Source organism: Podarcis muralis, chromosome 3, assembly GCF_964188315.1.
Source record: "Podarcis muralis chromosome 3, rPodMur119.hap1.1, whole genome shotgun sequence".
NCBI lineage: Eukaryota > Metazoa > Chordata > Lepidosauria > Squamata > Lacertidae > Podarcis > Podarcis muralis.
Genome location: NC_135657.1, coordinates 61,496,293 through 61,520,321, shown reverse-complemented (window position 1 = coordinate 61,520,321; position 24,029 = coordinate 61,496,293). Strand labels below are relative to the sequence as shown.

The 24,029-nt window shown below is 39.7% G+C and overlaps 1 protein-coding gene across 5 annotated transcripts in view; it reads right to left on the bottom strand.

Annotated features, from left to right (window-relative positions):
• The window catches only part of MTFR2 (mitochondrial fission regulator 2), a 31,957-nt gene extending 10,986 nt beyond the window's left edge, over nucleotides 1-20,971 (bottom strand). For 2 of the 5 annotated variants that reach the window (XR_013392240.1, XM_028723506.2), the window contains exons 1-11: nucleotides 20,832-20,970; nucleotides 19,611-19,758; nucleotides 18,212-18,334; nucleotides 15,521-15,625; nucleotides 14,368-14,489; nucleotides 13,513-13,688; nucleotides 12,100-12,406; nucleotides 10,387-10,567; nucleotides 8,908-8,969; nucleotides 1,343-1,404; nucleotides 329-361 (exon numbers count right to left, since the gene is read on the bottom strand). Coding sequence is in view for 4 of the 5 variants with exons in the window: in XM_028723506.2 (XP_028579339.2) it covers nucleotides 329-361; nucleotides 1,343-1,404; nucleotides 8,908-8,969; nucleotides 10,387-10,567; nucleotides 12,100-12,406; nucleotides 13,513-13,688; nucleotides 14,368-14,489; nucleotides 15,521-15,625; nucleotides 18,212-18,334; nucleotides 19,611-19,673 (1,234 nt within the window). In the remaining variant the exon portion in view is untranslated. Of the gene's footprint in view, nucleotides 1-138; nucleotides 362-1,342; nucleotides 1,405-8,907; nucleotides 8,970-10,386; nucleotides 10,568-12,099; nucleotides 12,407-13,512; nucleotides 13,689-14,367; nucleotides 14,490-15,520; nucleotides 15,626-18,211; nucleotides 18,335-19,610; nucleotides 19,759-20,207; nucleotides 20,276-20,555; nucleotides 20,779-20,831 lie in introns of those variants that run through there. The other 3 variants (XM_077925965.1, XM_028723505.2, XM_077925964.1) reach the window with 3 other exon arrangements.
• Nucleotides 20,972-24,029: the final 3,058 nt, after the last annotated feature.

Below are 24,029 nucleotides of genomic sequence, written 5' to 3'. Positions count from 1 at the left end.
TTATATACTAGTACTTCACCAAGCACATTTCATGATGATAGTTACATCTTATTTTGGTTTGCTGAAATTCAGAGAAAAATACAAGATTTCCTGGACTTGTTTGAGAGTGTGATGTGTTTAACAATTTAAAGAAAAATCATCCAATCCATTATTTTTTTACACTAGTCACATATAATTTATGTGACTATTAGGTGTGATCTACTTCCAGATTTACCATAAAATTTCTTATTACATAAGTACTGCTTAATTTCCATGATAACCAAACTGTTATACAATTATGAGGGAGTTTCTATGACAGATTAATTTCAAAAGGCAAGTGAGTACATACAATTACACGTCAGCCCATTCTTCTGTATGCATCCTGCAATGGAAATGTGAATCATCATAAAGTTTAACTATCTTTTGATTTCAAAAAAATTCATCATCAAAATAAGGAACAAGTCAACTACCATGAAATCTTAGGTGTTGCCTGAACTGGAACACAGCAGAAAAGCAAACTCACAACAATGCAAAAGAACATTTTGTTTGCAAGTCAAATTAAGAGCTTACTTCTGCTCAGAGATTGAAATATAAAGCTTTTTCTCCCTTTGTACAACGTGGAAGAAAGTGTACTGAGCAAACTGCAAGAAATTCACTGAACAACAGTGCTCAAGAACTCTATGACATACAGCTACACAACAGTATTACATTTTGATTAAACTCAGAGTTCTCTGGACGAGATATGGTACATCTGTGCTTAGGAAACACCCACACTTTCATTGCCTTAATGAGGCCTATAGTAACTCCATATAGCCAATTCACACAGCTAGAGCAGTAATCAGTTTTTTGTGTCTCAGCTTCCCTGACACAGATGAGTGCACTGTTCGTTTAATAATATCCGTGCCACCAGCACATGATAAATTACAACCTACTGTAGGAGAAACCTGGTTGTGTGAATGAATGTCTTGAAGTGCTACTTCCATTAGTTTAAAAAACAGATACTAAAAGCAAGCATTAAGAAGTGAAATATCAGTGATTTGCCAAAAACCAGAACTAAGAAATACACAGCAAGAGCCACAGAGTCTCCAAGCCAAAGGAATGTAAACCTTAGTAAGTCCCAAGGCAGAAAGGAAAGCTTAGGTTGAAAAAATAAAATACTAGTGTGATCTCTTTAGATTAGTGTGAAAATGGACTTTGAAGCCATATTTCACTCTGTGAAGAAAGGAGCTTTATATAAATAGTAATAGCAGCATTAACTTGTCAAAACTATAGCAAACACTGTTCAAGATTTTCTTCCACATATCAGGATAAGAAAAAGCTAATTAGAATTCCATAGATTATTATTTTAACCTTAATTACCTACCGTGGTATCTCTGTGTCTTTCTGAAGATTGAAGTCAACCATAAATGAGGGATGAACAGATTGCTGAAAAGGATAAATTACTGAATGTTTCAATATTTTACTCCACTTTGACATTTTTCTACAATTCTTATCAGATTCCTTTCTTTTTCAATTTAGGTGGGCAAGTGGGCCGCATTGTGATACCAGTGCACTTTAAAACCCTAGCTGCAATTTACTCAAATATTCCAAAACTATATTCATATACTTGTGAGAAGTCTCACTGATTTCAGTGAAACACACTTTAAATAAAGGCTGCAGTTCCTAATCACATTTATCTGGAAGTGACAAATAAACAAAAATTCTAGAGTATGTTGATGTTCTCCCCAAGTCTGAAAAACAAGATTTCTCTGGGCATTATCTTCTTTCATTTTTGAATGGAAGAATGGCTATCATGGACAATTTTATTCTGGTAGGTCATGTACCAAGCAGTCTATTCACGGGTGAGTCTGAGTTCTTTAGCTAGATATGGGCATAAGACACCCTCAACAGCATTTATTTGTGTGGGAACCATACTGCAAAAAGAAACTCTTGCTTTTGTATTGTGGCAAATATTTCAGCACAGCGGATGGCATCCACTGCTGTCTCTCCACTGAACTGATGGAAGGCATGTCAGCAAAACAGAGATTTAGGCAATTTCCAATTATTCCCCTCCCTTCTGCTACCTACCTATGCTTCCCTAAATCTGTTCTGAAGGGCTGGGGGGATCCGCCAAAGAAGATTTTTTAATTTGGGGATCACTGAAAATTGGCTCCATTCCTCTCCTGCTAACAGATGATGAGCATAGCATTGGTAACACTCAATCATATATATATTTAGGTACATAAATTTTACATGCAAATAGAAGTTAGACTTGAGTATAAAGCACATCTTTTTACATAAAGCTACGCCAAATAGTATCACATGGTCCTAACAAAACCAAATGTAGGACCAAACTTTAGCTACTATGATTGCGTATGAATATGCATTAAGCTGAAAGGAAGCAATAGATTGTGTTTGAGCATAACACCAAGCCACAGTTCGTTAAAACCAGTTTGTTTACCAAGCCATGCATTTTGTTCACAATTGATACCATGGATTGTTTTGTGTAATGCTGGTTTGTTGCCCACTCTGCTGCCCCTGCAGTGGTCAAGGAATGGCATGGCCTTCACATTACTGGTTCTCTTACTACTACCTAGCTACAAAAATGGGGCAGGAACATACTTGTTACACCTCATGCCAAACACAAGCCATAAACTTTTCCTCCCTTCCCAGATTCTTTAGAATGCCCTACACATTTCTAAATCCTTCCCTCTCAATCCTCCTGAATAAAATAATTTCTTGCTGCAAGACATCTCGCTGAAGTTCCATGGCCATTTCTCTGAAATTTGTTAGCCACCCCCAAACATGACTGATGATAATGGAAGGGATGCATATACTATTCCAGTGGATACTCAATCATCCGACACCAGCTCTGAAAGAACCACCCACCCAGCTTTACCAATCACCCAGTAAACACAAAAGACTCTTGCCCAATTTCTGCTTCCAGAGACCCTCTTAGCTGCAAATGAAACACCAAACTACCCAACCATAATAAGATGGACTCTTTCCACAGACATGAACATACCCCAAACCACCAACCTCTGTTTCATACCTGAACATATTTGAAGTCAGCTCCCAACTTTCTAAAAATCAATTCCTGACTCCGACTTCTTCCAGACCTATCAATGGGGCCAAGGTCTGCATTGTGTCAAGTTTCTTACCTGTAGTTAGAGCTCTGGATGGTGGTTGCTCTTCTTCTTTTCCTATCTTGGAACCTAAGGAAGGTGGTGAACCAGTCCTCAAAAGACTGTAGGAAATACACAGGCAATTCATCGGCCCTTTTGGTCCCATTGCACAGTTCCTCGGAGGCATCTGACAGAACATTTAGGCTGATATAGCAGTTGTTTCTGGTACAGTCACCATCAGCCTCTTTGTCCTCTTGATGTTTGTACATGGCTACCATGATAATGGCACTTACTGAAGCTTTGCCAGCGAAGATGCCTCTCCAGAAATTCCAGGAGCAGGAGAGAAGATCTGCCTAGCCAGCAATGGAGCAGCCTGTCTTGGCCACCAATGCTGCTGACTGCCCAGTAGCCAAGGGTGGCATCTGTATCTAGGAGTGAGGCTAGTTTATAGTAGAACAGCATAGTGCATGGTTCTACCCCAGAGTGCTTATTGTGAGGTGAGAATTTTAAAAAGCTTTAAAGAGTGTTCATCTTTGCACAGCACTGATGAATGCAACAACTGAACCCTTTCAAGGACATTTCTTTGGACAGCTGGCTAAGTATCGCCTCAATGCAGTTCATATTCTAGAGTTCCCTTTTGCACTTGTCTTCATGTGTCAATAAAAACCCCTCTCTCTTTCTTGTCCTTTGCTTCTGTAACACCAGCTACTACTATTCTACAGCAGCAGAGCTGAAATATTGCTAATGCAGCTGACACACATAAACAACATCATCTTTCCAAGGGAATACAAAGTAACACAGAGTGTTTATGTAATTTTTTTTAAAAAAAACACTCTCCCCAATAATTGCTATCACACGTTGTTTACAATCTTCAAACCTTGGTACTAGTATGATTACTCTGAGTGAGCAATCATCCTTGGACTGCCTGAGTCCATGGTGATAGCATGATACTGACCAAAGGGGGACTTCAGAGAGCTAAGTACTGAAGGGTCATGAGGGTTTCCCAGAAGCAGAACTGCCAAAAGCACATAAATGGGGAAGAACAAAGGTCAGCTTCATGTACTTGCTATAGATAGGATTTTTGTGAAGCTGCATTTGTCTTTAAAATTGGGGTAAGATGCTAAGAACAAAGGAATGCTTTCAACATGTGCTCTTGGATACATGCTAGTAAAAAAATGGCATAAATTTTCTCATTGCAAACTGGAGCTACGCTGGCAGGATGAAAAGGAAGAGCTTGGCATGGCATGGGGGGACCCTAATCTAGGCAGAGGAGGAATGAAGGAAAGAGCTGGAAAACTGCCAGTGAGATTCACTTGGCTGCATGAACATTTTCTAACAACTCTTACCCCATGTGGGTGGGTGGGGTAGAAGGCTGGAACAAAAAGGATTAACCCAGGATAGCAAGTTTGGCTGCAATGAAAAACACAGTTCAAGCAAGCAGAGAATCATGAACCAGCTTCAAACCATGGTTTCATATTCTAATATCCTGGTTGTATATAAGCCATAGTTAGGTGGCTGGGGAGGGTTTGGATGTACAAACTACAGTTAAGTTAAACAGACAAACTGTGGTTTAGTGTTAGGTCTGAACAAGGCCTTGTGTGAAATTGTGACTGCTATGCAGTGATGCCAAGAACTAAACTGTATCTTTAACATACTGCTGTAAGTATTCATGTCAAAAGATAACTGTTAATAAAAAAAATACAGAAGGATGATGTTTGCATATGTGCATTTCTCACATTTTAGCCAATTTAGTCAAGCATTTGCTTTGTGCTTGCATCTTCACAAGAATTTTTGCCACTTTCAGATGCTGTTTATAAGTACAGGCTGAATTCTACAAGCCCGCTAAACACTCTAGACTATTTCTGAAAATCCCCCTACAGTTCAGAATTGCTTCAGGAGTGGGTAATACTTCTTATCACAGCAATCCGTGTGGTTTGGCCCTCTTAGAGCACGTCATACAATTAGTAAGAAGTTCTCAGACTGCACTTCAACTTTTAGATGTCAAAACATCCCCTATTTTCTCACTTTTCTTTAATCAGGATCCCGCCCCCCCCATCAGGATCTCTTGAAGCCCTTCTTGGTCACAGAGGTATCATAATAACTTTTATATTTGTGAGTCAAGGAAACAAACCATGTATTTCTGACTGCTAGTAGAAATTCTCCATTACCAAATCAAAAACTGATGAGGGTGGGAAAGGGTAACATGACTCCTATAGCCCAACGTTCAATTTCATGCCATTTGTTACTTGGTCTGCCTATGCCAATCTGCATTATGAGTTAACATGCTAGAAATTTTGATCCCATTTTCGGGCTTTTCCAGCAGTTGAGAACATACTGCACTCCATAATTTTCCAAGTGTCAGAGTTCTGTGCAGTGTGTTTTATCAAATATCCATAAATATAAAAGTTAGTCAACACCAAGTACAGAGAAGTCAGTCAACCTATATTAACCCTAGTGTGAAATATAAGCCAATGCTCATTTATCAATTGAAAGATAAGCAAATTAAAAGTAATAAACCACAACCAAAGTGCTGTCTCTATTCGCATGATGATATTTTCTATAGCTGAGTTTCCCCCTTCTACTTATTTAACTTGAAATAATGCTTAATGCATGGTAAAATGCAGTAGGAAAAAACATCAGTATTTTAAAAGATGCAAAACTCCTTAGATGAAGCAAAAAGTTTTATCAGATAAAATGTATTATTTAAGATACTAAAAATAACTTGAGGGCAGATTACTGGATTATGGGAGGTATGTTAGTGCACCAAAATTCTTATGATCTGCTTTATAAAAAATAAGCCCTAGAATATGCTCCAGATAAAGGAACCTCAAGTCCCATTTGCATCTCAGGATCCAGAGATCCAAGAAATCCAGGCTACAGAGGTGATTACTAATTCTGTGCCAGGCAATGGTAACTCTATGCCATGCAATGCATTGATTTTTTGGTTTTGGAGAGAAGACCGTATGAAATGTAAGAGAGACCTGCAAAACACAACTGCCAAGAGTTAGAGCTCCCATACAGTATCAGGAGACGCACAAGCACCAGAAGACACAGAACAACCATGCATCATGAGGACTGAGCACTTGTAGAGATTTCACTCCACTGATAAATATTAACAGACCACAGGGAGAAGGGGAAGACAGCAGCAAGCACACTGAGCAAAGAACTCACACAAGAAATACCACGGTCACTACAGTCCACATAATACTACATTAAGAAATAGCTGGTCAGCTAGCTGGTCTAGTTCCAAGTGCTGGTGCAGCTGTAATCTTCTAAAGACACCAACAGAATGGGGATGCCATACAAATCAGCGTGCGGGGGACTGGTAACAGAACAAGTGGCATAGCCCAATAGTAGAGAAATATGTGGTAATGAGCCCACAGAGAGGGGAATTTACCTCTGGATATGCAGGAATCCTGTTTATCACCAGGCAACTGCAGCTTTTGAGAAACTAGCCTTCTACGCTCAAGTTCTTTTAGTATCTACGAAGACCTAGAAACTTTATAGCGTGAATATCAACAGACTAAAAAAAACCCCTAGGTATTTGGTTGTTAAACTCTGCTTCTGGGAAGAAAAGGTGCTGTCTATGGAAGACAGGCAAAACTATTTTTTTTGCAAAGCTATAGTATCAGATTGCCCTCTGGTGGTTAGAAGCATGTGTTAATCACATTTAAAATACATGGGTTGGTCATTAACATCTACGGTAAAGGATATGACTGAGATACCATTTTCACAACCAGGATGACGAAGGAATTTGTTCCGTATTTTTCCGATCGTCCTTTCAGCTCAAAATGCAATCATACATTCCTCTGGATTTTGCAATAGTTTTGGTCCAAAAAACTTGTGCAGAAAAATATGTATTTTATGTAAATAAAGTCATATTAAAAGAGGAAATGCATTCAAAAGCATTGAAATCTGTATGTTTTGTGGGGAAGTGCATGTAAAATGCCTATCTTTTAATTTGTCCTAGAATTTCCATTACCGCCACAAAAAACACCCAACCATACATGGCTTCCAAGGTATCTCTAACCCACTGTTTAAATATTAAAAGGCTATATATCACACACTGCTAATTGTTTACAATTAAGAGGTGACATACTAAGACAGACATCAATGTACTGTTAGCTCTAGAGTGGCACATCACTCAATAACTAAACAGGCACACATAGCCAACATTCAAATTACATGCATTTACTGCTATCACATTATTTATGATACAGGCCACATTATTTATGATACAGGCCAAGTAATGTCTTTGTCTATGCAAATATCAATACAGAACTAAAAGTTCTCTCTCCCTTGAGTAAGAACCATGCAATGATGGAACAGAATACAAAATATCAAGCAACAAATTATCAGAAGGAAGCAATTTAATCGCAGGGAAGGAAACCAAATTTCCTCTGCTTGCCAGCCACACAAAAAAAAACCATTTGCAAGAATTATAAGGAACAATGCACTATAACTGGGAAAATAAATAAAAATATAAATACGGTAAGTAAATAAAAATACAATAAATAAAAAGCAACACTCAAAAGTCCGCAAGAGTCCACCAGAAGGTTTGAATACATGAGGAGAACCTGATAAACACACATTATGGGTAAAATCCAGAAACTCCCTGGGCTGTGCAATATCTAGGTTGCATGTATGACGGGGCATCCAGAGTTTAAATGGTTGTGGTAGAAGAGATGCAAACTTTTTTTAGATAACACTTCCACCCTGTATAGTGTATTGTAAGTTACAAGGGGAATGACATATCATATAGCTTATATTTCTCCACAAATCTTCACGACTACGAAATCTGAAATATTTCAGTCATGGAGAATGATCATACAGTTTAGACATAAAAGATTTCTTTTGTAAGCAAAATTTACTGGAGTGCAAATAGTCAACAGCAATATTTATTTGAATCATGCATTTCAAATATGCACACAGTTCCTGTGTTTTCTTTACAAACTTTTACAGTATTCAAGGAAATTAATGGTCTCTTACTCAAAACCAAGCAAACACCACTGGTGCCAATTATTGAGATCTTATAAGGCTGCACCACTGAATCAAATTGAGAAAGGGATAATTTTGAGGAAGCTATTCCTTATTATCAACACATTAGTCCTATTCAGTGATGTTCCCATCATGAAATTAGCAATCATGTAAGAGGAAGTGGGGCTCTGTCCACTGGTCCTGTCTTTGTGTCTTCACCTCCAACCTCTCCCTCATTGTAAACGCATTGGGGGCAAGATAGCAAAGGGAAAGCCCATCAAGCACATGCAAGCTCTGTACATAAGGGTCCCAGTTGATGGGGAAAAGTTACATGTGTTAGGTGGGACAGATGCTCCCTCTGCAGAGACATCTCAATGTGTTGACATAAGGCTGCTGAGAATGTGAATGTGCAGGGGAGAGGCCAAAAGCCACATCACGCATCAACTCTTCACACAACAGCTAATCCCGTTACAGGAAAACAAATGAACAGGATACTGTTTCGTAAATATATTATCATCTACATATAACCAAATTAATTTACATTTTGTTTCTACGGTACTATTCTCTTCCTTTTTTTGACATGTTTATGTGTCTGCTTTAAATTCTGCAGCCCAGACTAGAAAGTTGTTATAAAAACCAGTAAAACATACTCTTGCTGATAAAATATTTTACACAAACAAATTCCAGATGCTTGGCTGCTGAAGTAGATTAATGAAAAACAGCTAGCTCTAAAAGCCGTTGCTTTATAGCACAGTATTGAGGTCTACAAAACCAGTGGCAGAGCTTTTCTCAAGAAGCTCTACACCATGGCTAAATATGAATTGCTGGTTTTGCAGGTGATACCTACATCAGCTCCTTAGTTCTAATAAGCGTCTGCTTCATACTTGGCTTCAAAACGCGACAGCCAACCTGAAACAAAACACATTTTAAATGCTATTTTTAGAAAAGATTGAAGAGGAAAATATGAGTTGATTAACACTTTTCTCCAATCTTAATGAACAGGCCAAGCAAGAAACTTCAATGTAGAGCGAGTGAGAATGTCAAACATAGGCCTACAATAAAGAACCAATTTGTTAGGAAATGACTTATCTGTTTTAAAAGAAGCATTTTGATATGAAATATGTTGGGCTTCCATATATTAGATGGAAATATGCACTAAATATTTTAGCAAAATAAATAAAATGATAATAGGACAGTCTGCCGCAATGAATGAATTATTTCATCACCTGCTCCTATGTCCAATGTGAACAAATCAGCTGCTCTTCCTGACAAAGAGTTTCATGGGTTGCTTCACAACTTCCTTTCCCACTTTGAGTTTGTCATGTTCTAGTATTATGTGGCTAAACTCATTTTATATGGGTTTTTAATTGTTCTTAGCCATTGTGTCTATGTTGGTATATTTTGCTAATGCTTTTATAACTGGTTTTGCTAATTTTGGATGTACCTGTTGTATTTTTAATGTCTCTGTAAATATGAGCAGTATACATATGCAATTATTGTTGTTCAGTTATTTATTTAATTCAAAATGCATCTGTAAATCTCCCACCAGCTTCTGAATAACTGAAACTACTGAATGGCAGTTTATTTTTTAACTCATTTAAAAAACTCATTCTGAATTCAATAAGGGTCAAGAGAAAGTATCACAAGAAAATAAACTTAGGATCACAACTGTACAGCTACTGTGTGGCATCCTCTCTGTAAGACAACAGAAGAATTCAAGCCATCCCTGTACTTTGAAAGTAAGCCCCCTTCTACTGGCCCCTAATGCAGAAGATGGAAAGCACTGCCAGCACTGGGCAAGGATGGGAAAGACGTTCAGCTAGTGCAGAGGCAACCCTCTCCCAATCCTTAATTCATGGGTAAATGATCATAATGGGAACATGGGAGCCTCCTTCAGGAAGTCCACTCTCAAGTTTCCTCCACTAGCTTTAAAACCATGCTTAATGCTTTTGTAGCAGCATTAACCTTTTAAATTTGGTTACATCTCTTAGTATGTTTTAGATCTCTTCAATGCTGCTGATCTTTTTTATGCTGTACTACAGTTTCACCTGTTATGATTGTTAATGTTTCTTTTAATATAAACTGTAAGCTGTAAGTGTATTTTAACTGACTTTATATGTTCTTGTGTAGGTTGCTCTAGCAATTTTAATGAAGAGCTGTACAAAGATATCAATAATTAATAAAATGACAAACTATTTAGCATTTGATTCCCCCCCCCTTTAATTGAGATCATAACACTGGACACTATTAGACTTCATTCTATATCACTAGTATTCATGCCATATATAAATGATAGAAGCCATTAACAAAAAACCCAGATACATACCACTGGGGTATCTGGACTGGAAAATGGAGAAGTACCATAGGATCTGTTCTCTTTATCAAAGGAATCATCATTGTTCTGTGATGCAAATTTCTCTTTAAGAGCTTCTGCTATTAAAGCTGCTGGATCCCACTGTGATGCAATTCTTTTTTTTGTTTTGGGTAGAGGTGTACCTCCTGGTGATCTGGAAAGAGTGCCAAAATGTTTACAATCTTCAGTCAAAGATGCTGCTTCTCCTACATAGTAAATGCATGCAGTTCTACTTGCCACCCTCTTCAGTTCTGTGACCCTCCACAGATAGAAGGCTTTTTTATTCCAGGGAGGTTTCTGACAATACAATCAGGAAAGAGAAAACTTTCATGTATTCCCTCTCTCCCCTTCAACCACCAAAGTCTTCACAAATCTGCTTCAAAGGATTGAGGATTGAGAATAGCATGGGAAGTGGCACAAGGAGAGGTATCTGCGAAAGTTGTTTTCTTCCCTGTTCAACAGAAAGGATCAAAGCACTGGATCAAAGTGCTTTCTGCAAGCAAAGGGTCACTTTGAAATGAATCAATGCATTCTCATGCAAAGTAAATTCTGGGTATCTTGTTGTACACTTGACACTATGTGCACCTGGCCTAGTATTGGGGAAGAGAGTTAAAGAACTCATTGAGTCCACTGTAGATCCATGAGTTCAGCTGCATGTGAGAGAGCATGAAGGAGGCACTTGAACTTTCATATAAAACTGGTAACCAATTATTCAGCTATGTCTGGGGAGCTGACTCCAAGATGTATTGAACTACCTGACAAGTAGGCACCTTCACAACAGCACAACCTCGTGCAAATTTGTGATGTGCTGATGCGTTCAGGTATCAAATGCATGCATTTGCTATCATGCACCTCATTCTTGATTTCAGTTCATTTTCAGATCCAAGAAAAGACTCCATAGGGAAAAAAAGGAAGCTAACCTGTTATGGCTATTATTCGGATTCAACAAATTGTAGAACATATACTTTTAGCTTTTGATTTTATTGATCTTCATTTTCAAAAAAACTGTTTTTAACATTGATTTTTATTGGCCATCTTGATGTGATTTTTATCATCTTTGTAAACCGCTTTGAGGTTGTACAGCTGTACCTTGGTTTTTAAATGCCTTGGTACTTGTATGTTTTGGTTCCCAAATGCTGAAAACTTGGAAGTGTTCTGATTTTTGAACGTTTTTTAGAAGCTGAATGTCCGACGCAGCTTCCGCTTGAGGGCAGGAAGCCCCTGGAGCCAATCGGAAGCTGCACCTTGGTTTCTGAACGTTTTGGAAGTCAAACAGACTTCCGGAATGGATTACCTTCGAGAACCAAGGTGCGACTGTATTTAGAGTTACATACATTATATAGCAAAAATGATTTGTAGCAGTTATAATGAACTATCAGGAGAGGTTTCAATGCCATGTCCTCTGTCACCCACTCAGCAGAACAGGGAAATGAAGGAAGGTTATGAGCACCAACTTAGATTTTCAGGGGAAATAATTTTGCTAGTTCAGTGTGAGTTCTCTGCACAATTTATGTATTCACTCATCAGTCCAAGTGCATTCAAGCAGGAGTGGGCGCTGACAGCAGCTAGGCACCTGTGCATATAACACCAGTTTCAGGCACTCTTAAATAACTTCTCAGAGGGAAGATGTTGACCGTATTTTATATTCATTATTTTATCTTCAAACACATATTCTGCTCAACATACCTCTCAACTGCTCTTAGTTTGATCTTATTTATATCCTTCAGAACATCCATCATAGTGGGAAGAGCTTCTTCCTTCTGCCAACCTGTACTATCTGTAGTATTTCTTATCTTACTTGAAGCCCGACGTTGTTTAATAAGCTCAATGGCTGAATTACGGGAATCAAAATTAGATAGCGGTACAGCTGGACATGGTGGTGCTGGTGGCGGTGGAGGAACAGCGATGTGAGAACTTGGGACTGGTGTCGAAGTCACTCCTGGCTGTGGGAGAGCATTAAAGGCCATGTTTGAGGAATTCACAATGCCTGAACCTATTAAACAATTAAAGAGATGATATTAGGGAACTTTAATGTTGATATGACAATGACATGAAGGTCCTTTGATGCACTTGTAACACTACCTGCAAAGTCTAGCAAGAGTTGTCTTCCATGAAACAACAGAAGACACCAAGGAACAAAATCATACTACCTTGAAAGGTTCTTTAAAAAAGATTATTCAACAGACAAATCATTATACTACACTGGTTCTGGCAGATTTCAGACTTGGACCAGGGAGACTTGGATTCAGATCCCTGTTCAGCCATGACAACTACTGAGTGACTCTGTCTTAACCTAGGTTTCCTCAGAAATATTGCAAAATGTAATATTATAAATACTGCTATGAATTCCATGGAGAAAGAATTGGATAAAAATATGGTAAATAAACTATACTGGACAACCTCCCACCACTGAAGTCACTTACAGTCCTTCTTTAGTTTAAGATTTCAGACATCACTATTACACCTTTTCAAGCACATTACTATAGCTATAAGGGATAAAAGAAAATGTTTACAAATTTATTTGTTAAAGTGTTTATAATCCTCATTTCTAAAAGGCTGAATCCTGAAGAATATAGTAACATTTTCAGCTGGTATGGTACAATGGTAAAATATGGGCAATGCACAGAGCCCCATTTTTTATTTACATAATTAATGAATATTTTACAACAGACAACAGCCATTACACCCCCTTTTTTGTTTGAACAGTAGACCTCTATACTATTTCACAATTGCTTTTGATCTTTCCCTCAATCTGAAAAGAAGTTTACCAGGCAGCATTGAGGGGGCGGGGAAGAATGCTGTTCCCCCCTAGGAATATACAGAAATAATTGCGAGTTCTTTGGATTTAGGCAAAATTCCCAATAACTTTCCTATCTAGTGTGTTGACTAGACTTCTATTTCTAATATATGTTATTTCATTTTCTCTTGCCTACACTACATATCTCATTTTTAAACATATGCACACTGTGTGCAGGATAATGAACTATCAAGACAGTTTTCTATATAAATGTTGCTATGAGATGGCAGTGTGACTGGACATTATGAAGAGCAGGAGCCATGCATGGACACATGTATCAGGAATCACAAAGACAGGCTTACATGGTTGATCATTTCCTGATCTAGGCACTGCCACAATTGCTGCAATCTGTGCACGAAGATGAGCTAATTCATTCTCAAGAGCAGAAATTTTTTTGAATGCATCTTCATTCACAACAGTTAATTTTTGCATACTTCCTTCTGTAGCAACCGGCACAACTCCTCTCCATTCATCAAATCTAGAAAATACCAATGTATAGATTTATAAGTGAACAGAGGAAACACTGAAAAAGCCAAAATTATTACTGTAAAGAGATATACAAACATATTCATCTGACCATGACAGAACTCAACATTAGGTGCTCTGCAGCACAATTCTATATATGTCTGTGTTTCATGGTCATTTCTCTCAGGTGCAGAAGAGTGCAGTTGTACTCACATCCTGCTTGTTCACTTCTCATAAGCATCTGGTTGGCCACTGAAAGAACTGGATGCTGGACTAGGTGGGCCACTGGCCTGATTCAGCAGGTTCATCTTATATTCTTATGCAAAATCAGAAGTCTACTTGTACAAAGTGCTTCTATTACATATTGGGCAATCCTCTTCTCTCAATAAAATCCCCCATGCCACTGTTCTGGGGGGGTCTCCTGACATTCAAGAGAGGCATTTCTCGGTGGGTGGGCAGAAGGAAAGGGAATGAGAAAACCACCATCCTCATCTTCCCTCACTCTCCATTCTCAGGATAAAACCCATTACTAAGAAATATAAATGTGACTGCAAAAGCTTGGATGATTTTCTTATAAAAAATCAAATGCTGATTGTTATTGTCTCTCAAGTAAGGAAAGCAGTAACTAAGAAACACTGAGACTTCCATTATAAAACATACATTTATTCTAAAGACATGTCAGTTTTAGTTACCTAAATCTAGCGTATGGTTCTCTTTCATTTTCTGCCATCCACAAAACATCAGCAAGAGATGGTGTAACAGAGCTACTAGAAATACTTTGCTCAGATGTCAAAGAATTAAAACTCTGGATTACCTAAGGCAGCAGGGAAGAAATATTATTAAGAGTCTATAAATGTATATCAGTATTTTTTAAAATAAAAATATCAAGCATCCACTAGTATTTTAATGAATTATTTCTCTGTTTAGTGAGTGGTGCAGGAGGCACCATGTTGTTGTCCTGTCCGATATCCTATCAGCTATTTGCCAAGCAGAATAACCTTTTGAGAGCAAGAACAGGCAAATCAGCCACCAATTAAGCCGCTGTGGGTTGCCTGCCTCTGTGTGTCAATATGTGATGGGCAGAGGCTCACCGCATGGATCAAACCACAAGGGCAAAGAAAGGTGAGACATGGTGAGTATCACCATGGCAAGCCACTGCACACAAATGGCAAGAAGCAGCCTCCAACATGACAACTCTTTATTGCTCTCTTTGGTAGCAATGCCATACTTCCAACCACTTTTTAACTCCTTGTCTTTATCTTTGATAATTCTAATCATTCATTTAAGATGAGGTAAACTAGAACTATCAACAGCAGGGTTGTACATATTGTTTCAAGAGCTTTGAAGGCACTACCACCATAACTCTTCGGAATGTCCCCAAAGCCAACACTTAAGTGGGAGAGAGCACAATTCTCTCAATTCGTTTTTCAGGAGCACAGTTACAGCACCATCTTTTAGCTGATTTGCAATGGCTAGCAGATAGTATTCAGTACTTTTTTTTCCAAAGTACTACAGCATAGATGATCTAATTGTCTCCAAAATCATTTCGCTTTGGACTCTCAAATACTTCTTTTTCATATTCATAGCATAGAAATATTTCAGATTTTCCCTTCCCTTTATCAATTTTCCTCCTTAATTCTCAGTGCTGGATAATAATCATTTCTACCATAACACAAAATACATTTCTATTACCAATTTCCAAATCCTAAACATCAGTAGAATTCCAGTAGAATTCATTTAGGGATGCCTGCTGTTTGTTCCCTACATTATTATGCCACACAGAACATGATTTTAAATAATGTATTAAAATTGTATTAATCTTACACTTTGCAATAACCCCTATACCTGAAACTGAGGCCTTGGACAAGGAGTTAATGAAAGATACTTCCCCAGTCTGCGAACGAAACTTCGGGTAGATCCATACTTTTTTCTTTCCCACGCCCAGGACACCTAAGAATCAAGCAATCCTCTTCAAGTTAAATGAGAATATTTTTAAAACAGCTGTCAACCAATAAAATAACTTTTGTTGCTTTGTCATCTATATTTTAGCCAATAAAATGTATGTGCACATTACCGAAACCTTAAGATAGATGTGTTTTGTAGCAATTAAAAAAGTGTAGGCTGGTTTTCAACTTAGTAGCAGACACAAACACTTACTGTTTGAGCAAATAAAAGTGATTGTTACTGTGCAAGATTTTAATGTAAACACCAATCATCAATTTTAATCATACTTTTAGTAAAAAAAAGGGGGGGGCGGTTCCCCAGGAATGCTTCAGTTGGAAACTGTTTCCATAAAATGATTGGCATCTGATTCAGCATGTTTATTTTACCTGCTACATTAATTTATGTATTGTATCTCTCAAAAGGCTATGGCTGGATGGTTGCTTGGGAACCTGTTGAAGCTAAATTCTTTAAAGACAGAGGTCCTCTGGTTGGGTTGAGACGACATGGGGTTGGGGGGTAAACTCCCATCCCTTCCTGGGGCGAAATAAGACAGCACCTTCTGTCAAGACTCTGGGTGTAACCCTTGATGCCTCCGTCTCTATGGAGGCGCAGATTACAGCTACAGAAAAGGTAGCATTTTTCCATCTCCGCCATGTTAAGCAGTTGGTTCCTTATCTTTCTCATCCTGATCTAACCACTGTGATCCATGCGATGATCACCTCCAGGCTTGATTACTGTAATTCGCTCCATGCGGGGCTGCCCATGAAGCTGACCCAGAAACTCCAGCGGGTGCAGAATAGCGAGACTACTTACGGGGTCTTCGCCATGGGACCACATCCAACCAGTGCTATATCAGCTGCACTGGCTCCCGGTGGAGTACAGGGTCAAGTTTAAGGTGCTGGTTCTAACCTTTAAAGCCCTATATGACCTGGGACCCTCGTACCTACGGGACTGCCTCTCCTGGTATGCCTCACGGAGGACCTTACGGTCTGCAAACAATAACATCTTGGAGGTCCCGGGCCTCAAGGAGGTTAGACTGGCCTCGACCAGAGCCAGGGCCTTTTCAGCCCTGCCCCAGTCTGGTGGAACGCTCTGTCGCAAGGGCTCAGGGCCCAGCGGGACCTGACAGGCCCCACAGGGCCTTCAAGACGGAGCTGTTCCGCCAGGCCTTTGGTTGGGGCTCAGTCTGACCCCTCTCCTTTTACAAGACCCTGCATATAAGTGGCCTCTCTAACTCTTCTCACCAGCTCATACAAATAGCTGAGCCTGGTGAGCACTTAAAGTTCCCAACCCCTATAGTTATAGTTATAATTTGCAGGTAGCAATCTAATCTTATTTTGATTTTAATCCAATTTTAAGCTGTATTTCAGTTGATTGCTGAATTTTATGTCTTAATGTATTATATATTTTGATGCTAGCCACCCTGAGGGTGGGATATAAATAATTTATTTATTATTATTATTATTATTATTATTATTATTATTATTATTATTATTATTATTTCAGTAGTCAAAAAGTACTTGAAATAATGGGGTTGGGGGTGGCGAGATTCAATAAAGCACACTGACAGTGCAATCCTGTGAATGTCTACTCAAAGGGAGGCTGTACCAAGTTCAAGGAGGTTTCCCAGGTAAGTAACACCTAGACTACTGAAATGCACTCTACATTGGGAATCCCTTAAAGACATCCAGAGATGTCTTTTAACCAGCTAGTGGCAAATTCTGCCACTGGAGTATTGATCTGCACTGTCCTAACACCTATTCTGCATGATCTGTATTGGATGCCTATATGTTAGCAGGCACAGTTAAGGTGCTAGTGTTGACTTTTAAAGCTTCAAATGACCTGCAACCCTGTTATACTTCCTCCCATACCAACCAGCTACAGTGGTGGGGGATAGGAACTTGTCTGTTGCAGCGTAGCACCATGAGTATAGAATTCTCTTCTCCTGAAGGCACAGATAGCAACATCCTTGCTGGGAGTCAGCAGCCAAATTAAAATACGCTTGTTTTCCTGGGCCTTTGGTTTTACTCTGCACCAGCATGTTTGACTGATGGTTGTTTTTATTAGCAATTTAAGTTTATTACTGTTTTATGTTATATGAGGCTGTGTTACATTATGTGGGAAACCACCCTGTGTTAACCGTGTGTGATGAAGGACAGTCTAGAAATTTCATTAACAAAAATAAATAGCACATGAAGTTATTAAAAGGCACAGTGTAGAACTGTAGAAGTTACAAAGAGATAACTGCTTGTGAAAAAGCATATATTTGCTAAATTTTATTACATAATCTGTCCTGTGTTACATATACTGCAACTTATGTTCACTGCTTATACTTTATTTTAAACATTTTTATGTATGCCACCAATAACTTTGGTTACAGGGTGGAATAGAAATATCATTAATCATCATCATGTATGGAAGACTCCCAAGATAGAAAAGAAAGAAAAAAGTGAAGGAAAAGGACACTGGAGAACTTTTCTGATAGCGCAGAAATGTGAAGCTAGCCATGCAGTGAAATTGCTATGGAGAGGCCAACACTTACACACTTCATAAGCACTATTAAGGATAAAAGAAAAATGTTGATGATCTTACTGCATAGCGTCTTGAGATGGCACATAACTGTTGGAAGTGTGCTCTTGAAGAGGTGTTTGAAGGAAGATGGGATGCAATCATAAGAGCAAAGGCATTAAGACAAACTTCACACCTCTGTATAAGCTGTAAAAAGAAAAATGTAATAAAAAGGCAATCTTTGCAAACCCAAGAATCTATAATCAACCCAAACATTCTAGATTCTCAGTCAGCAGGGTAGGGAAGCAAACAGAAAAAGCTAACTCTTCAGAAAGAAGGCAGGATCAGGAGGGGAAAACTTCATGCCATCCCTGGGAAGGAGGAACCTTCCAGCTCTACCTTCTAGAAAAAAGCATGGTAGCTCTAGTCGTGGTGGCTGTGCTCTGCCTTCACAATCAGAGGCTCTATTTTACTGAATACCCCTCTGCTATTTGGTGCACTACCCTCCTGAATGAGAACAGAAAGTTGGACTCACTTTGTTCTTCAGGTCAGCAGGGAGTGGAACAGAGAGGTAAATTCACATTATATAGATCAATCAGATTACAGAGGGTGGTTTGTGCCTCTCTTCCGTGGTATTTATTATAGTCTTTTTTTTGTTTGTTAAGGACATTGTTGGACTCCTAATTCTTGTCCCTTATGATGTTCTCCTTTACTACTATGTTATTGGTGATAAATGCAGTTCTAGGCACTTTCAGTGCTGAAATCAAGTCTGAAACTGCAAGACTCCTCCTCTCCAGGAAGGACATAAAAGTTTCTCTCTCAATCATTCAGCCGTCTTCCTGCTCTACTCCTCCACACTCACCAGAAGAACACTTGATGGTGAATCCAACATTCCAATTTCTTTCCAAGTTGAAAATACCATAACTGCAGCTCCCAGCAAGTAATAAAATGACAGGAGTAACCCACCTACAACTTTTGCTAAAACAAAATTACTAATGAACCAGATATGATTATGTCTGTAATCTGCCACTTTCAATAACATCAAGGCAGATATAACTATATAAATGCTAGAATTCAAATGTTAGGCTATTATGGTGTAGGGCTGCATTTAACCTACCTTTAAATGAAATGTGCATACTCAGGTTCTTATGGTGCTGATGAGAAAGCACTCACTTCTGCTTTCATTATCAAATACTACCTAGCACGAGAGCAATTGTTTTTATGGAAGATACTACTATCAAGTATGAGGCAAATCAACAAGACATCTAGCATCTAAGATCAATGCAACTGTGCCGACAGTTGCCATTCTCCTCAACTCCAAAGGAAGACTCTCATCCTCTCATCATGTTCCCTAGACGCTGATGGTAAGCATACATAATGGAGTCATGGAACACTGTGAAAATTGTATAGCTCTAACTCTGTTTTAATACAAAACTTCCATAAAACATCCCCACTCCTGAGCTTGTCAATAATATTTGCTTACCAATTCTGGTGGCACGCCATAATATTCCAGCAGTTGTCTTAAGAGATTCAGTACAAGAGACATAGTACAAAGCACTTGAATTAACTCAAGTGCCAGTTAAAAATTACTGTTGCACATGCCAGAGGGGCTCAGCAAATATTTGCTATAGCTGCAAAGAGAAGAGTTTATTTCATAATTAGGCTAAAACTACAAACTCAGTTTACTTATACATCCACATGAAATATTTATAAATGCACTGTAAAAGCACAATTAATTAAAAGAGTAATAAGGAAGATTAGAAATAATGATTAGAAATAATAACTGAATCATTGAATTGTAGAGTACTTTCCCCAAACTTGAGCTCCATCTGTAGTATGCGTTTCCAGAAGCAGTATTAATATTCAAAAGGGACACACCTCTCACACACAACTAAAAAACATTGCCAAACTCCCCCCGCCCCTTAACTCAATAGGCAGCTGATGTTTAACACAACCACCATTTCACCAACACCTCAAACTGAGAATTGTAGAGTTGGAAGGGACTCCCAGGGTCGTCTAGTCCAACCCTCTGCAACGCAGCAACCTCAACCCGCGCTCCCCGATCCAATTCGAAACCAACCTGGACCCGGTTCAGCTTTGCAAATGTGCCAGCAGTTTTATTGCTGCAACATTCGGAGGGTCACGTTTCTACGAAAGAAAGGGACGGTCGTGCGTTTAGAGACTGAAGGAAACGACTTTTTGTAAACAAAGACCTGGAAATATGATTAAACCGTGATATAAAAATATTGAAACCAAAAAAGTATTAGCTGAATGAGAAACTGTTACCAGGACAAACTCTGCAGCTTCTGCAGAGACCTCACCAATGTGACAGGAAGAAGGGAGAGCGGGCGAGAGGTCTCAAGCAGAGGAGCCCCTTTCCCTCGCTCGTTAATTGCAGCAGCTGAGGGGTCAGGAAGGGGAGTTTTACCATTCGGTGAGGAGGCTGTTGGTGGCGGGTTGCTTTTTAATTTAATTTTTTTTTGCATTCCGTCGTTTGTCTCTCGACAGGCCCGCTTCCTATCGGCCGGGGAGGGAGCTAGCCCACAACACGCGTGGAGAGCCAACCCCGCCCCAACGGTCCTCTTCAGCCGTTGAGGGGCTGCTTTCCCAAACCGTCGGCTAAAGCAGGACGCTGAACGAAGCCCGCCCCGCAGCACGAGCGCACCGCGCGGAGACCGAAGCAGCTGCCGGAGGGGAAACTCACCCGCCACCGCCAGACTTCTCTCTCACAGACACCCGCGCGCGGACGCCGAAGCGAGAGATGAGCGGAAAGACGCCGAGCGCGAGACAAGGACTCAGCGCAATCAAACCTTGGCACTCCCTCTCTCGATTGGGTGAGCGGGAAGAGGCGTGGCTTCGCTCTGCAGCCAATCCCGCAGCGCTAAGGCGCCGTTTCTGGTTTGCCGCGGCGCGAGCCCAACCGTAGGAGAGACGCTTTCTGAGCGCGGGGGATGATGGGAAGCGGCAGCGCGCTCTAATCGATCGGCGGCAGAATCCCCGGGGTGCTGTTGCGTCCGCTGTGTGCACAGAGGCAGTGTCTTATATACGTTAAACATACGTTGTGGTTTTAGTTGCACTTCTAGCTGCTTTTATGGGAGATAGCACACAAGACAAAAGCTATAATCACCTAATATTTCATCAAGTACCTATTGAAGCCAATGAAAACTTAACAACCGTTGCCATCCCTACCATTATTATATTTATTTATTTATTTGTATCCTGCCTTTCCCTTTGACAGCGACTCAAGGCGGCTTAGGTGAGCCAATTGCAACACAAAGCTGCCATGGCAGCCCCTCAGCCATTCCTCTAGACTCTAGAGGTCCACTAGCCTATTGGAGAACGAAGTTGTGTGCCACAAATCTTTTGTGCACCACCCTAAGCTAACAGGACTCTCAAAGCTCCACTCAGGTGCATTGGAGGATGCTATCCCATCACCAGAGCTGAAGATTCAAGTTCCGCTTCTCTACATGGAATGGGGGAAGCCGTATTTTGCTCAGGAAGCTAAACCCTAGGGAATAGTGTATACTACAAATCAATTGTTTCCTGGTGGCTATGCAAATATCTAAAACAGGAGTGTAATTATGCACATGCTAATGAACAGTGTTACTAGATTTCACCTTCCTAAATTTAATTTTTGTGCAAAGGAAAATTCCAGGTTTCAACTTGCTTTATTTTCAAATTTAGTCTTGATTATTGCTATAAATCCCCTTCCCACAGTATGAGCCTGCTTAAAGTGTATGAGCTTCCACCACTAAACACTCTGTTGCCTGTTGTAAAGATGCCAGGTGTGCTTTCACTCCCAAGTTGCACACTTTTTCTCTGCTTGCAACATTCACTGTTAACAAATAGATACAGTGGTACCTCTGGTTATGTACTTAATTTGTTCCGGAGGTCCGTTCTTAACCTGAAACTGTTCTTAACCTGAAGCACTTTAGCTAATGGGGCCTCCCGCTGCTGCTGCGCCACCATGCGATTTCAGTTCTCATCCTGAAGCACAGTTCTTAACCCGAGGTACTATTTCTGGGTTAGTGGAGTCTGTAACCTGAAGTGTATGTAACTTGAAGTGTATGTTATCCAAGGTACCACTGTACGATATTGTCTCAAGAAAGCAATGCCTTCAGGTTTACCTTAGTGCTTAACCACTACTGGCACTGTGATTGTTCCATAGTCCAAGAAACAAGCTTCTCATCTGGTTCAGAAAAATCTTACTTGTTTCCAAATTGAGATTGTGTCTGTGGTCACTCCGATCTGTCACATCTTGAATCTATGGCCAATTACAGCTTCCTGGAACATGTCTCTGTGTAGCTCTCCTTTAAACATTATGTTCATCAGGAAACACTGAAGCAGTTTCAGTCATGTAAACACTGAATTAGTCCTGCATGTCAAAACACATACCTTATTTCACTTGTAGTGATCTCAAGTCTGACAGGGCCTTCCTTGTTTGCTACTTTGCTCAGTCAAAGTGGTTTGGAAGTCTGTATCACCACATCCATGCTTTTTACCCTTCTTCATCGTAATGTATTTGGTTCTTAAATTTAAGCCAAAACAGAAACTAAAGAATGCTATTCCAGGCCTTGCTGCTCACTGCATTTGCTCTTTGGTTTCCCCCAATGCTCAAATTCTGTGTCATAGCTCATTCTTCTTGCCATTTCTGAACTAGTGCTGCGTGTGCCTGACTACTTGGGATTTTCACCAATATGTAGGATGATGCAGATGCTTTTGTTACTTTTACACTAATCTTCCAAGTTTTGATATAAATATATCTAATACGCTACAAACTTTCCATCTCCTGCCACATTATAAAACTAACCAACACATTTATGTCGAAGTCATTTATTTTCATTTATCAGTTCTTCCTGGAACAGTACAAGTGGTATCACCAACACATTTTTTAAGGTGGCTGGGTTTGAATAAAGAAATAGAGCAGAAGTGTGTCTGGTGTATGAGAAGGTAGATGGAGGTGGTCAGTTGTTTGTTGTTGTTTAGTCGTGTCCGACTCTTCGTGACCCCATGGACCAGAGCACGCCAGGCACTCCTGTCTTCCACTGCTTTTATATCATATGTCTGAGTGCTCTTGTGCTTGAATTCTGCTTGTGGGTCTCCCACAGACATCCAGTTGGCCACTGTGAAAAGGATGCTGGGCTAGATGGTGATCCAGCAGGCTCTTTTTACGTTCTCATGTTAGTAACTAAGTTAAGCCCACTGATTTTAATGGGTCTGCTCATATGATTTAGCCAGAGACAATCCATTGCTCCCAATGTTGCAGATCTATGCTACTGTTGTAAATAGATGACTTCTGAGCTAATCTACCTTAGAATCATAGAACTGTAGAGTTGGAAGGGACCCTGAGGGTCATCTAGCCTAAAGCGTCCAGGACAGATGGCCATCCAACCTCTGCTTAAAAACTTCCAATGAAGGATGGTCCACCACGTTCTGAGGGACTTCGTTCCTCTTACAAACAATTCTTACTGTCAAAAAGTTATTCCTAATGTTTAGTTGTAAACTCTGTTCTTGTAACCTTGCTTGTTTAAAATAGGCACTGTGCTTCCACCCAAGGGCTTATAAAAAAAATCCTGTGTGATCTGTGACTAGATTAAGAAAGCATAAATCTCCCTTTTAGATCCAAACTACAGTTTTATAAAGGAGATGCATGGTCGTATATTACAAAAGCCTAGAATTTATTTTGTGAAAACAAGTAATTTGGACAGCTGTATCTAGACTTCTTGGTTACTTAACCTAACAAGTTAAGAATAAATTAGGCTGCATCCATAATACCCATCTGCTTGTGCAACAGAGCTTCCAATTTCTCCCCTTTCACCCCCCCCCCGAGCTCCCAAAAATTGCTCCATAGGGTTCCCCAACTCTCTGGAACAGATTTGGGGGGCTGAAGGGAGAACAGGAA